Source organism: Anopheles gambiae, chromosome 3 (genome assembly GCF_943734735.2).
Source record: "Anopheles gambiae chromosome 3, idAnoGambNW_F1_1, whole genome shotgun sequence".
Taxonomy (NCBI): Eukaryota; Metazoa; Arthropoda; class Insecta; order Diptera; family Culicidae; genus Anopheles; species Anopheles gambiae.
In genome coordinates this window covers 52,612,371-52,628,193 of record NC_064602.1, presented here as the reverse complement: position 1 = coordinate 52,628,193, position 15,823 = coordinate 52,612,371, and the positions used below count along the sequence as shown (strand labels likewise).

At 45.0% G+C, this 15,823-nt stretch overlaps 1 protein-coding gene across 1 annotated transcript; it reads left to right on the top strand.

Annotated features, from left to right (window-relative positions):
• The first annotated feature begins 4,850 nt into the window (after positions 1-4,850).
• LOC133393878 (putative nuclease HARBI1) lies at positions 4,851-8,763 on the top strand. Its single transcript, XM_061660792.1, has 3 exons — positions 4,851-5,593; positions 5,649-5,726; positions 6,779-8,763. Exons 1-3 carry the CDS (start codon positions 5,219-5,221, stop codon positions 7,565-7,567), a joined length of 1,242 nt encoding a protein of 413 aa, XP_061516776.1. The 5' UTR covers positions 4,851-5,218; the 3' UTR covers positions 7,568-8,763.
• Positions 8,764-15,823: the final 7,060 nt, after the last annotated feature.

The following is a 15,823-nucleotide window of genomic DNA, read 5'->3' as shown; positions in this document are numbered from 1 at the left end:
CCCGACGTTCAGGCACCCAGTTTCCCGGGATACCCACCCCCCTCCTGGTTCGCCATATGCCACCATCCGCCCAAGGGGTTGGATCTAGCCCGTGTACCCAAGCTAGGATATATGGAGGCACATGTTACCACTCTGCACGACGAGGACGTGTCGGAATAGGAGTTGGATGGGAGAGCCTATGTTATCCCTCGGAGGGCTTCGGATCCCATCCCATTACAGAGCGCACACACACACACGTATGCGTTAACACGTGTCCACGATCGGACCACCGACACTGTCCTGGAGGCAACGTGCTCCTGTGTACCGCACTAACGGATTCCAACGCAATTCCCTATCTAATACGCATACACACATGAGCAGGTGCACTGCTTAGCGAACAGCTTACAATGAAATTTACCGAATTTCTCGTGCACCAGCGTGCTTACCGATTGTGCACACACTGACACATTTACGCACGTCCACGATCGGGCCACCGACGTGAACTGCTCCTAGAAACGTTTACCTAGCTTTCCAACTCACACACTCACGTTGACGCTTGTCCACGATCGGACCACCGACGCGAACAGTCCCTGCGAAACGTGTCCCTTTGAACTTCACGCACACGCGCACACTTCAAACAATTCGCTAATCACGCTAAAAACGTCACCGAATTTCTTACACACGTGCGTGCTGGGTTATTCACTGGGAATTTGCCTGGCCACTTTTACCGCATACGGTAACTAACACCTTCGCAGAAATTTGTGTGAACCTTTTCGCGACATTTACCGTGCTAAACCATCAGGTTTGCACTCGCAATATTGTTCACTCAAACGTTCCGAACACTATTCGTGAATCTGTGTAATCCTTGATTACGTTCGACGAATTGTTCCTAGCACTCTCGGTACCTATGCATGTGCGACACTTTCTAGGAATCTGTATAGTCCACGACTAGAATTCGCCAGATTGTCCACGCTAACACTTTGCTCGCAAGTAATGCTCACTTAAACACGCGCCACTTATCAAAGTTTATATAAAAGTTTTGTTGCGGCCCCGCCGCACTCGTTTCTTTCGTAATTTAAAGGTCACAAAAAAAACAAGAACGATTAATTTTTCGTTGACTGTCCTTTTATATAGTAACTTTCTTCAGTGGTAATAGTTGTTCAAGCAAAGGGATAGTTTGCCTCCTTCCGCTCCTTTATATCTTCTTTCACGATGGCAAAGCCTTACAACGGTGGAAACTTCGTAAGGTTTCACGTCACCTTTTTTAGGCCCTATCTACACGAGATCAACGCGAAACATCAAATCATTCGGTATTATTTTTCGCGGTCCCAACACGACTATTCAAAAAAAGTATGCGACGAGTCTAAACTCAATTGGAAAACCCTGTATTAAGGGTGATTTCGATGTGTTCTTGGAACGAGAGTTTCTCGTCGATCCACACTCCAAGGTCCCTTGTTACAGTAACTCTGTTAAGTACAGTGTCACAAAGAACGTAATCGTGCTCGATCTTATTGGACGAGCGGCCATAAGAAATCACACAATATTTATCCGGAGACAGACTAAGACCGTTAGAGTTACACCAAACATTAAAACAATCTATGTAATCCTGTAGACGCGCACAATCAGTTAACGAGGTCACTGGTAGAAAAATTTTGATGTCGTCAGCGTAAAGCAAACAACTATCAGGAGGAAGAACATTAACACAATCGTTGATAAACAGTATGAAAACCCAAGTGACATTTGCTCGAAATTGTTTTTCCATATCTGCTCGATTAGTACTCGATACGCCTGAAATTGTGGATTTGTGTGTGATCAAGTGTGTTGAAAGCGCTAAGATTTGGTGAGTTCGTAAATTAGACTTTCTTTTATCAATGAACGATGCCGTCGAGCTCATTTTACATTCGTAGTTTGGATTTATTTATGAAAAACAAAAGCAAATTTTTTGTGACGTTATTTTATTAAAATCGATATTATTTAAGTATAAAATGGCTACATGACAAATTATAATGATAGAAAACATCATTTCCAAGCGAGTCTAGAAGAAAACAACGAAAAAGCCGTATCACAATTGATTTTAAAGGACTTTTTCTAAATTCCCTTAAACTGGTGCAGTTTAAGGGAAGTTTAAGGCTCCAGTTTAAGGGAATTTGCTCGAATTCCCGATTATTCGTGCTCGAAAATGTCAATTGGGAAGTAGGGGACTAAGTACGCTGCCTTGGGGTACCCCAGAAGAGGCAATAAAAGGCTCGGAAAAACTATTTTCGACTCTGACCTTATAAGATCTACCGTAAAGGTAAGATTTAAGCCAGGATAGAAGGGGATCACCAATTCCGAGTTTCTCGAGCTTTGAAAGTAAACAGGCTAGCGATATAGAGTCAAAAGCTGCTTTAAAGTCGGTGTATATAGTATCCACTTGAGAGCCACGCTCCATGTTGTTAAAGATCGAGGATACAAGGCACATTAGGTTAGTAGAGGTTGAACGTTTTGGCATGAATCCGTGTTGATATTCTGAAATTACACTTGTAACACACGTACGAATAGACGAGTGAACAATTGACTCAAACACTTTGCAAGACGAACACAATATGGACACACCCCTATAGTTAGTACATGAAAAACGATCGCCCTTTTTGTGGATTGGAATGAGCCAGGCTTTTTTCCACAGTGACGGAAAATGGCCATCCTGTATTGATCTATTGTATAATCGGCAAAGTAGAGGAGCGGAAAATGTAGAACATTTCTTTAATAATGCTGATGGTATCCCATCAGGACCGGGGGAAAAAGATAGTTTGAGTTTGGATGGGGCAACCAACACAGAATCAACATGAATTGAGATATTATTACACGAAATCACATTCGACGGTGTATGAACAAGACAATCAGAAACATTAACTGGACTGCTACTGGGGTCAACAAAAACACTAGAAAAATGTTTGGCAAAAAGTTGACTCGAGTCTTCGGGAGAAGAAGCGGACTCATTATTAAGGGATAGGTTGGAAGGGATGCCATTCTGTTTCTGACGCGATTTACAGAAACGCCAGAAAGACCGCGGGTTCGATCTAAATTGGACTTGCAGCCGTGCTACAAATGATGAGTAACACCATCGATTGTAGGAGCGGTATGCATTTGTAGCGTAATTATGCATACGTAAGGTGTAATGATTGCGGTTATTGTGAAAAATTCGGCGGGAACGACGTGCCTCGGCTCTCAGCGATCTGAGCGTCCTATTCGACCACAGGGGGTAAGGTGGGGGTTTGAGACGAGGACAACATATAGGGAATGTGGAAGTAATAACAGTATTGAAGACAGTAACTGCATCGTCCATGCTGCCCGCATCCTCGATAAAAGACCAATCGACATTTGATAATGTCTCGATGAAGTGGGCGTGGTTCATTCTTTTAAAGTTGAATCTGCATGCCGGTGTGGTTCGATGGGAATGGTGTTGCGGCGGCATGATGGTTGAACTTGTAGAGACAGGAACGGATAATTCAAGTGCCGAGTGGTGTCGATCCAATGGGAGTAAAGGTGCAACGGAAGGGCTTATGCAGGAAACAATATCGGTAGTTGCAGCATTGGCGAAAACTAAATCAAGTTGACGACCCAATCCGTTTTTTACATCGGATAGTTGATGAAGCCCGTTGAACACCATACCGTCTATGAGAGCGACATTACACTGTCACAGAGCGACAGCTGTTACATTACATTGTACTCGACGATGAACGGCAAGGATATAGGTGTCTCGATGAAGGGTGGGGGAATTCCCAAGCGAGTGACGGCGTGTTGAAATCACCAAATAATATTAGTAAGTCGGTAGCGCGCATTCTTTCGCAAATCGCGCTAATATCGTCATGCATAGCGTCGAATACTGTTGATGATGAGCTTCGGTCCGGAGGAATGTATATAACACCGACATACAGTGAACGGTGGCTTAGTCTGATGCATACCCAAAGCGATTCGAGCGAAGCGTTAGTGTGAGTGAGTACCGAACACGATAGATTAGCCGAACATGCTATTAAAACGCCTCCTCCGCGAGAGTGAGAACTATTCGCTGGGTTACGATCACAGCGAAAAATCTGATAAGAGTCGTCGGTGATGAGCGATGATGGTATTGAGTCGTCTAAGGCGGCGCTCTGGGACCAATCGAACGAGACAAACAAACACGACTCTGTTCGATAGGTGCTCTGTCAGCTGTTCGATGTCTTATAGACCTGTCATGATGCACTGCAATACGCCTTTCTTTTCGTCTCGAAAATGAAGCATTTTCATAGTTTAAATGAATATCCACCTACAGGGGGAAGATTCAACTCATAATTTACTAGTTATTCACATCTATAATAACTTAGAAATCATTCAAATTTAACATTGAAAAATGTAAACAAACGTCCATGCCAAAACACATACAGTGCATACACATGGATTATGTACACACAATAGTTTAATACGTTTCAATCCTTTATATTTGATGTTATAATTGATTGAAAAGTTTAACAATAATTATTGATAGCTATTTTAAATATTTTGCACGCAATTTTAAGAAGAAAAAGAGACAAACTACGTAAACAAACTTAAAAATGTCTTGAATTGAATTCTATCTACTGTAGCTGTGAAGCGTTTGACAGCCAAGGTACTCACAGCACAGGTGGGTATCGAACATCACAGACAGAATCAACTGACATGTTCGACTCGACGTTTGTCTTGTTTGTTTGTTTGTGTCTGACAGTGCACCTCCATATGATTATATGGGTTTGTTCGTGTCGGATGTCGTGTTCGATTGCTGCTAGAGCGCCGCCTAACCATGTCTCGGTGAGCACCCATACATCGAAATCAGAGTTAGATACAGTGAGCCGGAGATCATTTAATTTTGTGCGTAATACGGACGTCACACGAGGCGTAAACTCAAAAAGTTTACGCTTGATTTGTATGGGAGAGCGTAAACTTCCTGTCAAAAGATTTCAGGGTTGTATGGCTGAAATTCAGTTTACGCCAAAGTTTACGCTTCGTGTGACGTCCGTATAATAGGGACATCACACGAAGCGTAAACTTTGGCGTAAATTTGGAATTTGATCAAAACATCTGTCAAAAAGTTTACGCTTCGTGTGACGGCGTTTTTGGTCGGTCAATAGCGCTGATGCGTAAACTTGCTGTCAAATCGTTGTTACCGGCGGATTGTTGATGTGGATGCCATTGTGTTTTGTGTTGATATTTTATAAAAACGTCGAAGAAAGTTTAATATAATAAAATGGACTCACTACTAATGAACAAATCGTGGCTCTCTGCAGTTGAAAAAGTGTTAGAGGCTTCTGAAGCTAGGGAAGCCGGTCGCCGGCCAGCAAATCGCCGTTGCTATTGGGTTCAATCGTTGTTTATGGAGCGCCGGCAAATTGGAAACGATGTGCTAAAGCATGTATCTGCCGAACGTACAGGTGCGATGCTGCTGAAATTCCTTCGCATGAATAGGCAAGATTTCGACTTTTTGGTGGGGCTTGTTCGTCCTATGATCGAGCGCATGGATACAAACATGCGGGAAGCGATTACTACCCAGGAAAGAGTATTAATCGCGTTGCGTTATATGGCAACTGGCGAAACGTTTACAGGCCTGCAGTATATGTTTCGTGTAAGTGAAGTTCAGCATTGCTAGAGCAAGAAATATTAAATGATCCTTATTACAGGTGTCTCGTCCATGCATTGCCCAAATAGTAATGGAAGTGTGTAAATGCATTCGAGAGGCTCTACGTGACTATGTTAAGGTAAGACCAGGAGTATTATGATTGTTTACTTAACTCATTTTTTTCATTCAGGAGGGACGGCTTTGCCGTATTGCTTAATAGTTAACTCATTAATATTACTACATTTTATTCATGTTTTTGTAGTTGATGATATATTTAAAATTTTAACTTACTTACTTACTTATCCGGCGCTACAACCGCTTTGCGGCCTTGGCCTGCCTCAGGACTGTCCGAAACCTCTCACAGTCTCGCGCCCTTCGTTTGCCAGTCCGTTATCCCGGGATTATATAACATTGTTTGAAATTCGTTTTATACCAAAATTCACAAATTTATTTCTCCTACATTTCTTCACTGGCCCGAGCAGCCATCACCGATTCTTCTTCTTCAAGCAGGAGTCGCAAAATTTTGGAGGTTACCCGATCCTGCTCCTGAGGGGTAAACCTCCGCAAAAAATCAGCCACCATACGGCCGAACGTGTTCTCTCTGCTATTTGCGGCAGCAAGAGTCTCCTCCATCAGCCGGTTGACACTTCCTATGAGGACCTCGTCCAGCTCATTATCCCGTTTTCTTTTCCTTGGGTTGACCGGGGTGGAATTTGAGGGACCAAGGAGTGATGAGGAGGGACCAGGGAGTGATGAGGAGGGACCAGGGAGTGATGAGGAGGGACCAGGGAGTAATGAGGAGGGACCAGGGAGTGATGAGGAGGGACCAGGGAGCGATGAGGAGGGACCAAGGACAGGGATGGAAGGCTCATATTCATGATCGAAATGGATGATTTCAACATCATCCATTCCGACCAGGAAATAATCATCTTCCGGGGAAGATTGAAATTGGAGTGGGGATGGGAGTGAGGTTGGAAGTGGGGCTGGAAGTGGGGCTGGAAGTGGGGCTGGAAACGGGGCTGGAGGCTGTGGAACAGTTATCTGAAAAAAATCGAAAAAAAAGGATTGAATAGTTCTGTTAGAAAAACATAACTTTTCACCTATGAATACTACAATACCACTACAAAATGAAAAGAATATATTGATTATTTGATGATATTTAAGACAAGTTTTCTTCCTTTTTAATTAAAGACGCCGTGTTCGCGACATGAATGGCTCGATATTTCTGAGCAATTTGAACGACGCTGGAACTTTCCACATGCAATTGGTGCCATCGACGGCAAACATGTCCGTATTCGAAAACCCAATCACGGCGGCTCTGAATATTTTAATTACAAGGGTTCTAATAGCATTGTGTTAATGGTTGTAGTTGATGCTAACTACAATTTCCTGTGTGCTGATGCTGGAGGCAAAGGAGGCATTTCTGACGGTGGAATTTTTAAAAACACTCGATTATATCAAAAATTCGAGAACAAACAGTTGAATATTCCGGAGCCGAAGCCATTGCGTGTGCCGTATGCAATAGACGTTCCGTATTTTATACTCGGCGATCAGGCGTTTGCATTTACGGATTATTGTATCCGTCCATTTCCTGGGACACATGCATCGGGCAGCATTGAACGCGTGTTCAATTATCGTCATTCTCGTGGCCGTACGGTTGCCGAAAATGCTTTAGGCCACATATCCAATCGGTTCTGGATATACCAAACCCCAATTCAACTTCAACCAGAAAAAGCTACTGAAGTTGTACTAACTACAATTTATTTGCATAATTTTCTCTGCAAAAGATCGTCAAGAACTTTGTATGCTCCTGCAACGGCATTTGATAGAGTTGTTGACGGGAGGCTTGTGGCAGGTGATTGGAGGAGTAATGACACGTTGGCTCCTTTAGAGTATTTTTCATCCCGGCCTTCTAATACACTGAGAGATATACGTATTCACATGGCCAAGGACTTCGTGAATAACAATCGTTTAAGATAATAAAACAAGAAACAAAAAAGATAATTATCCCCATTTGGTCTTGGAAAGAAATGAATTTGTTTTTCTTTGTTTCCCTTCTTCATCAGATACTGGTCATGTTGCGTTTTCTATCTGAAGGGGTTAAAGATCGAAAAAACTTGAGTTCTTTTAAAATGGTTTGTTTCATAACTACTACTCGCTTTTAGTGATTATGTAGGACAACTTACAGTATTCAAGAATCAACGGCGATTAGATCTCCACTCCGCGTGTCACTGTTGCCAGTATTTCTGTTGCGCTGCATGTTAGGCCACAAATACAGCATGAGCATCTCTGCGTTACCGCGGTAGCGCGTTCGAATGACATTTCATTTATATGGCTGGATTGTTATACGCGTTTCCGCGGGCGCGAAAACGCAAGTCGTATATTAGCGGCCTTAGATAACTTTAATTGCTCGTTGCATTACTACAAATGGTATGGAGAAGTGGCGGGGTAGTTCTAGCCAAACTCGCTGCACCCATTTTTCGGATTTGAATCCATTTACCATTCACTTACGCGTTTGAACTAGACATGGGCAAAATGATTCTTTGCGACGATTCGAGCGAGCTGGCTCTTTTGCTTACTGCGAATCACGAGCGAGTGGTGATTCGTCCGCTCGCGCTAGCCATACCTTTAATTGGACAGGAGATATAGGTGATATTTTTCGTGAGGTATTGCTTAATTAATGCAGTTTGTTCTCGAATAATAGAGTATACAGTTAATGGTGAGAAAAAATCAATACACAAAAATACACATTTTTTACATCTTCGATGGGAACGAATGTTACACAAATCATTATTATAGTGAGTCTTTAAGCAATAAGGCAAAGCTGTCCTCCTGTATAAAAAAAACATAGCGTACGGCAATTGGAATACTTTTTTTTCTATTACAAAACAATTGATATTCTTTATCGTAATCACTGGTTTTGTGCAGCGAATACAACGAAGAAATTCAAACTAGGTAATATGTATTAGAACCACCATAAATCCGATTTGTGTATGTCGAAATATACCTTGCTTTTTAAAAACCAGCTGTTTATCAGCGACTCTACAACCTAGCTCGCGAGTGCACTGTCTATCAAAAATACGCAGTGAGAAGAACAGGGTAGCTCGCGAGCGCACTGCCTATCCAAAATCCGTGCAGAAAAAAACAGGGTAGCTCGCGAGCGCACTGCCTATCCAAAATCCGTGCAGAAAAAAACTGCCTAGCTCGCGAGCGCACTGTCTATCCAAAATCCATGCAAAAAAAAACAGGGTAGCTCGCGAGCGCACTGCCTATCCAAAATCCATGCTGAAAAAAACAGGGTAGCTCGCGAGCGCACTGCCTATCCAAAATCCATGCAGAAAAAAACTGCCTAGCTCGCGAGCGCACTGCCTATCCAAAATCCGTGCAGAAAATTTGCAGATCTAATTTGAGCGATTTTCCCCTGATGAGTGTCCCCGAGCCTCCTCGTGTGGTTGTTGTTGTTGGAAGTTGAAACCGAACCCCCTTCGTGCGCTGCCAAAATCAGCGAAGAACGAAATCGAGTGGCTCAAGCGAAAAAACGAAAAAAATGACGAACGAGTGTGCTGTGACAATAACACACACACACGCACAAGGCGACACCCGAAATCTGGTGCGATACCGGCTTTCAGTGGAGCAAGTACACACATGCACACATTTGGCCACGGTTTTGGCAGTCCACGGTGATACTACACACAGCCACGCACTTGGCGATACACGCTGTGTGGTGGACGTTCAGAATTCAGTGGTGCAAATACACACATGCACACACTTGGCGACACACGCTCTGCTGTGCGGTGAGGTGTGTGTTCTGTGTCCAGTGGTGCAAATATACACACACACGCACTTGGCTACACACGCAGTACGGCGCGGTTGGCTTGGCAGAAACGCATACACACATTCACGCAGTAGGCTTCACTTTCAGTCCAGTGAGGTTGGTGCTTGTGTGGTGTTTCAGCGCTTGGCGGATAAACCCCGTAAAAAATGGAGTTTTGTTTAATTTGAGGTAAGTAAAAGTGATTAAAATTATCAACCAACATCCCCCCGTCTAATCAGCGGCGGATCTAACGGTAGGCGGACTAGGAGGTCGCCTGGGGCCCCGCCGATTTAGGGGCCCCGTAGATCGCCATTCTATAGTATGACGTATGGACAGAGTACTAGCGACAAGGGCCCCGGGAAGGATGGCCGATGGGGCCCCGAGGTTGGCGAATCATTTGCACCCCCCCCCCCCCCATCAGCAAAAATTAAAGAGTTTGCGACAGATGATTTGTGAAGGATTTGATTTGCGAAGGGCCCCCCGCTGAATCAATTGCACCCCCCCCCCCCTCCCCCGTCAGCAAAAATTGAAGAGTTTGCGACTGATGATCGAAGGGGGCCCCGACGGCATTTCAAGTTTACTGTTCAATCTCCCAACAGCAACTTTAGTGCCGCTACCCCCCCCCCCCCCCCCCCCCCCCCAACAACATTTACCATTTACAGAGGGCCTCAACTCGTCGTTCCGCCTAGGGCCCCCCATACCCTAGATCCGCCACTGCGTCTAATTAATATCATTTTTTTCCATTTCATGTGTGGTTCACGGCGAACGGAGACAACAAAACCTGTGGCTGTGTCGTGGTGTTGGAGATGGTGGCCCGTACAGTGCAGCGAGAAGAACTAGGCGCGACAGCGATGTGGAGCAGGAAGTGCTGTGCTGATTTTTCTCTGTGCGAGTGTAAAAAGTGTTTGTTAAATTATGTGCGTTAATTTAGAATTAAGTGCAGTGGTTATTGTGCATGTGTTGTGTTTTTTTGTATTTATGTTATATACAATATTCAATAAATCGAATCATATTGATATAATGGTTCGCACTGTATCATTTCGGAAAGAAATCCTGGCAAAAAAGGGGGAGGGGGCTATTTTAACGAAGGGTCGTGCCGAACCCCGTTCGGGTTTTGCTTCGGCTTCGGGTTTGCTTCGGCTTCGGGACCCGACGGATCGGTTGAATAATTTCGCCAACTCAGCTTCAAAGCCAGCTTCAATCTCAGCGGATCTCTGAGTGCTGGTGACCGCCCAACAGTCAAAAGCCGAAGATTTTATATTGACCTTTCACTTTTTCTATCTGTCTCTCGCTCTAATTTGAGCGATTTTCCCCTGATGAGTGTCCCCGAGCCTCCTCGTGTGGTTGTTGTTGTTGGAAGTTGAAGCCGAAACCCCCTCGTGCGCTGCCAAAATCAGCGAAGAACGAAATCGAGTGGCTCAAGCGAAAGAACGAAAAAAATGATGAGCGAGTGTGCTGTGACAATAACACACACACACACGCACAAGGCGACACCCGAAATCTGGTGCGATACCGGCATTCAGTGGAGCAAGTACACACATGCACACATTTGGCCACACCAGCGCTCTGTTCTAGTGCAGGTAGTTTTCTGCAGTCCACGGTGATACTACACACAGCCACGCACTTGGTGATACACGCTGTGTGGTGGACGTTCAGAATTCAGTGGTGCAAATACACACATGCATACACTTGGCGACACACGCTCTGCTGTGCGATGAGATTTGTGTTCTGTGTCCAGTGGTGCAAATATACACACACACGCACTTGGCTACACACGCAGTACGGCGCGGTTGGCTTGGCAGAAGCGCATACACACATTCACGCAGTAGGCTTTACTTTCAGTCCAGTGAGGTTGGTGCTTGTGTGGTGTTTCAGCGCTTGGTTGTCAGCGGATAAACCCCGTAAAAATGGAGATCATTCTAATTTAAGGTAAGTAAAAGTGATTAAAATTATCAACCAACATCCCCCCTTCTAATTAATATAATTTTTCTTCCATTTCATGTGTGTTTCACGGCGAACGGAGACAACAAAACCTGTGGCAGTGTCGTGGTGTTGGAGATGGTGGCCCGTACAGTGCAGCGAGAAGAACTAGGCGCGACAGCGATGTGGAGTAGAAAGTGCTGTGCTGATTTTTCTCTGTGCGAGTGTAAAAAGTGTTTGTTAAATTATGTGCGTTAATTTAGAATTAAGTGCAGTGGTTATTGTGCATGTGTTGTGTTTTTTTGTATTTATGTTATATAAAATATTCAATAAATCGAATCATATTGATATAATGGTTCGCACTGTATCATTTCGGAAAGAAATCCTGGCAAAAAAGGGGAAGGGGGCTATTAAAACGAAGGTTCGTGCAGACCCCCGTTCGGGTTTTGCTTCGGCTTCGGGTTTACTTCGGCTTCGGGACCCGACGGATCACTTGAATAATTTCGCCAACTCAAGTTCTTTTTCAAGCGCGTACTCAAGGGATCTCTGAGTGCTGGTGCCTGGTGGGCGGTGGGTACCCAACAGTCAAAAGCCGAAGATTTTATATTGACCTTTCACTTTTTCTATCTGTCTCTCGCTCTAATTTGAGCGATTTTCCCCTGATGAGTGTCCCCGAGCCTCCTCGTGTGGTTGTTGTTGTTGGAAGATGAAACCGAACCCCCTTCGTGCGCTGCCAAAATCAGCGAAGAACGAAATCGAGTGGCTCAAGCGAAAAAACGAAAAAAAATGACGAACGAGTGTGCTGTGACAATAACACACACACACGCACAAGGCGACACCCGAAATCTGGTGCGATACCGGCTTTCAGTGGAGCAAGTACACACATGCACACATTTGGCCACACCAGCGCTCTGTTCTAGTGCAGGTAGTTTTCTGCAGTCCACGGTGATACTACACACAGCCACGCACTTGGCGATACACGCTGTGTGGTGCGGTGCGGTGGAGTTTTGTTTAATTTGAGGTAAGTAAAAGTGATTAAAATTATCAACCAACATCCCCCCGTCTAATCAGCGGCGGATCTAACGGTAGGCGGACTAGGAGGTCGCCTGGGGCCCCGCCGATTTAGGGGCCCCGTAGATCGCCATTCTATAGTATGACGTATGGACAGAGTACTAGCGACAAGGGCCCCGGGAAGGATGGCCGATGGGGCCCCGAGGTTGGCGAATCATTTGCACCCCCCCCCCCCCCCATCAGCAAAAATTAAAGAGTTTGCGACAGATGATTTGTGAAGGATTTGATTTGCGAAGGGCCCCCCGCTGAATCAATTGCACCCCCCCCCCCCTCCCCCGTCAGCAAAAATTGAAGAGTTTGCGACTGATGATCGAAGGGGGCCCCGACGGCATTTCAAGTTTACTGTTCAATCTCCCAACAGCAACTTTAGTGCCGCTACCCCCCCCCCCCCCCCCCCCCCCCCCCCCAACAACATTTACCATTTACAGAGGGCCTCAACTCGTCGTTCCGCCTAGGGCCCCCCCATACCCTAGATCCGCCACTGCGTCTAATTAATATCATTTTTTTCCATTTCATGTGTGGTTCACGGCGAACGGAGACAACAAAACCTGTGGCTGTGTCGTGGTGTTGGAGATGGTGGCCCGTACAGTGCAGCGAGAAGAACTAGGCGCGACAGCGATGTGGAGCAGGAAGTGCTGTGCTGATTTTTCTCTGTGCGAGTGTAAAAAGTGTTTGTTAAATTATGTGCGTTAATTTAGAATTAAGTGCAGTGGTTATTGTGCATGTGTTGTGTTTTTTTGTATTTATGTTATATACAATATTCAATAAATCGAATCATATTGATATAATGGTTCGCACTGTATCATTTCGGAAAGAAATCCTGGCAAAAAAGGGGGAGGGGGCTATTTTAACGAAGGGTCGTGCCGAACCCCGTTCGGGTTTTGCTTCGGCTTCGGGTTTGCTTCGGCTTCGGGACCCGACGGATCGGTTGAATAATTTCGCCAACTCAGCTTCAAAGCCAGCTTCAATCTCAGCGGATCTCTGAGTGCTGGTGACCGCCCAACAGTCAAAAGCCGAAGATTTTATATTGACCTTTCACTTTTTCTATCTGTCTCTCGCTCTAATTTGAGCGATTTTCCCCTGATGAGTGTCCCCGAGCCTCCTCGTGTGGTTGTTGTTGTTGGAAGTTGAAGCCGAAACCCCCTCGTGCGCTGCCAAAATCAGCGAAGAACGAAATCGAGTGGCTCAAGCGAAAGAACGAAAAAAATGATGAGCGAGTGTGCTGTGACAATAACACACACACACACGCACAAGGCGACACCCGAAATCTGGTGCGATACCGGCATTCAGTGGAGCAAGTACACACATGCACACATTTGGCCACACCAGCGCTCTGTTCTAGTGCAGGTAGTTTTCTGCAGTCCACGGTGATACTACACACAGCCACGCACTTGGTGATACACGCTGTGTGGTGGACGTTCAGAATTCAGTGGTGCAAATACACACATGCATACACTTGGCGACACACGCTCTGCTGTGCGATGAGATTTGTGTTCTGTGTCCAGTGGTGCAAATATACACACACACGCACTTGGCTACACACGCAGTACGGCGCGGTTGGCTTGGCAGAAGCGCATACACACATTCACGCAGTAGGCTTTACTTTCAGTCCAGTGAGGTTGGTGCTTGTGTGGTGTTTCAGCGCTTGGTTGTCAGCGGATAAACCCCGTAAAAATGGAGATCATTCTAATTTAAGGTAAGTAAAAGTGATTAAAATTATCAACCAACATCCCCCCTTCTAATTAATATAATTTTTCTTCCATTTCATGTGTGTTTCACGGCGAACGGAGACAACAAAACCTGTGGCAGTGTCGTGGTGTTGGAGATGGTGGCCCGTACAGTGCAGCGAGAAGAACTAGGCGCGACAGCGATGTGGAGTAGAAAGTGCTGTGCTGATTTTTCTCTGTGCGAGTGTAAAAAGTGTTTGTTAAATTATGTGCGTTAATTTAGAATTAAGTGCAGTGGTTATTGTGCATGTGTTGTGTTTTTTTGTATTTATGTTATATAAAATATTCAATAAATCGAATCATATTGATATAATGGTTCGCACTGTATCATTTCGGAAAGAAATCCTGGCAAAAAAGGGGAAGGGGGCTATTAAAACGAAGGTTCGTGCAGACCCCCGTTCGGGTTTTGCTTCGGCTTCGGGTTTACTTCGGCTTCGGGACCCGACGGATCACTTGAATAATTTCGCCAACTCAAGTTCTTTTTCAAGCGCGTACTCAAGGGATCTCTGAGTGCTGGTGCCTGGTGGGCGGTGGGTACCCAACAGTCAAAAGCCGAAGATTTTATATTGACCTTTCACTTTTTCTATCTGTCTCTCGCTCTAATTTGAGCGATTTTCCCCTGATGAGTGTCCCCGAGCCTCCTCGTGTGGTTGTTGTTGTTGGAAGATGAAACCGAACCCCCTTCGTGCGCTGCCAAAATCAGCGAAGAACGAAATCGAGTGGCTCAAGCGAAAAAACGAAAAAAAATGACGAACGAGTGTGCTGTGACAATAACACACACACGCACAAGGCGACACCCGAAATCTGGTGCGATACCGGCTTTCAGTGGAGCAAGTACACACATGCACACATTTGGCCACACCAGCGCTCTGTTCTAGTGCAGGTAGTTTTCTGCAGTCCACGGTGATACTACACACAGCCACGCACTTGGCGATACACGCTGTGTGGTGCGGTGCGGTGGACGTTCAGAATTCAGTGGTGCAAATACATGCATACACTTGGCGACACACGCTCTGCTGTGCGGTGAGGTTTGTGTTCTGTGTCCAGTGGTGCAAATATACACACACACGTACTTGGCTACACACGCAGTACGGCGCGGTTGACTTGGCAGAAGCGCATACACACATTCACGCAGTAGGCTTCACTTTCAGTCCAGTGAGGTTGGTGCTTGTGTGGTGTTTCAGCGCTTGGTAGTCAGCGGATAAACCCCGTAAAAAATGGAGTTTTGTTTAATTTGAGGTAAGTAAAAGTGATTAAAATTATCAACCAACATCCCCCCTTCTAATTAATATCATTTTTTTCCATTTCATGTGTGTTTCACGGCGAACGGAGACAACAAAAACCTGTGGCTGTGTCGTAGTGTTGGAGCATTGGCCCGTACAGTGCAGCGAGAAAAACCAGGAGCAACAGCGATGAGGAGCAGAAAGTGCTGTGCTGATTTTGTTTTTTTTTTCACTGTGCGAGTGTAAAAAGTGTTTTTTTTTTTTTAAATTATGTGCGTTGATTTAGAATTAAGTGCAGTGATTATTGTGCAAGTGTTGTGTTTTTTTGTGTTCTATGTTGGTTCGATATTCAATAAATCGAATTACGATAGTATAATGGTGTGCACTGTATAATTTCGGAAAGAAATCCTGGCAAAAAAGGGGGAGGGGACTAATTAAAACGAATATTCGTGCAGACCCCCGTTCGGGTTTTGCTTCGGCT

Coding starts and splice junctions, on each gene's coding strand:
- LOC133393878 (XM_061660792.1), top strand. CDS start 5,219: ATGGACTCACTACTAATGAACAAATCGTGGCTCTCTGCAGTTGAAAAA. Junction 5,594..5,648: donor GCCTGCAGTATATGTTTCGT/GTAAGTGAAGTT, acceptor TCCTTATTACAG/GTGTCTCGTCCATGCATTGC. Junction 5,727..6,778: donor CTCTACGTGACTATGTTAAG/GTAAGACCAGGA, acceptor TTTTAATTAAAG/ACGCCGTGTTCGCGACATGA.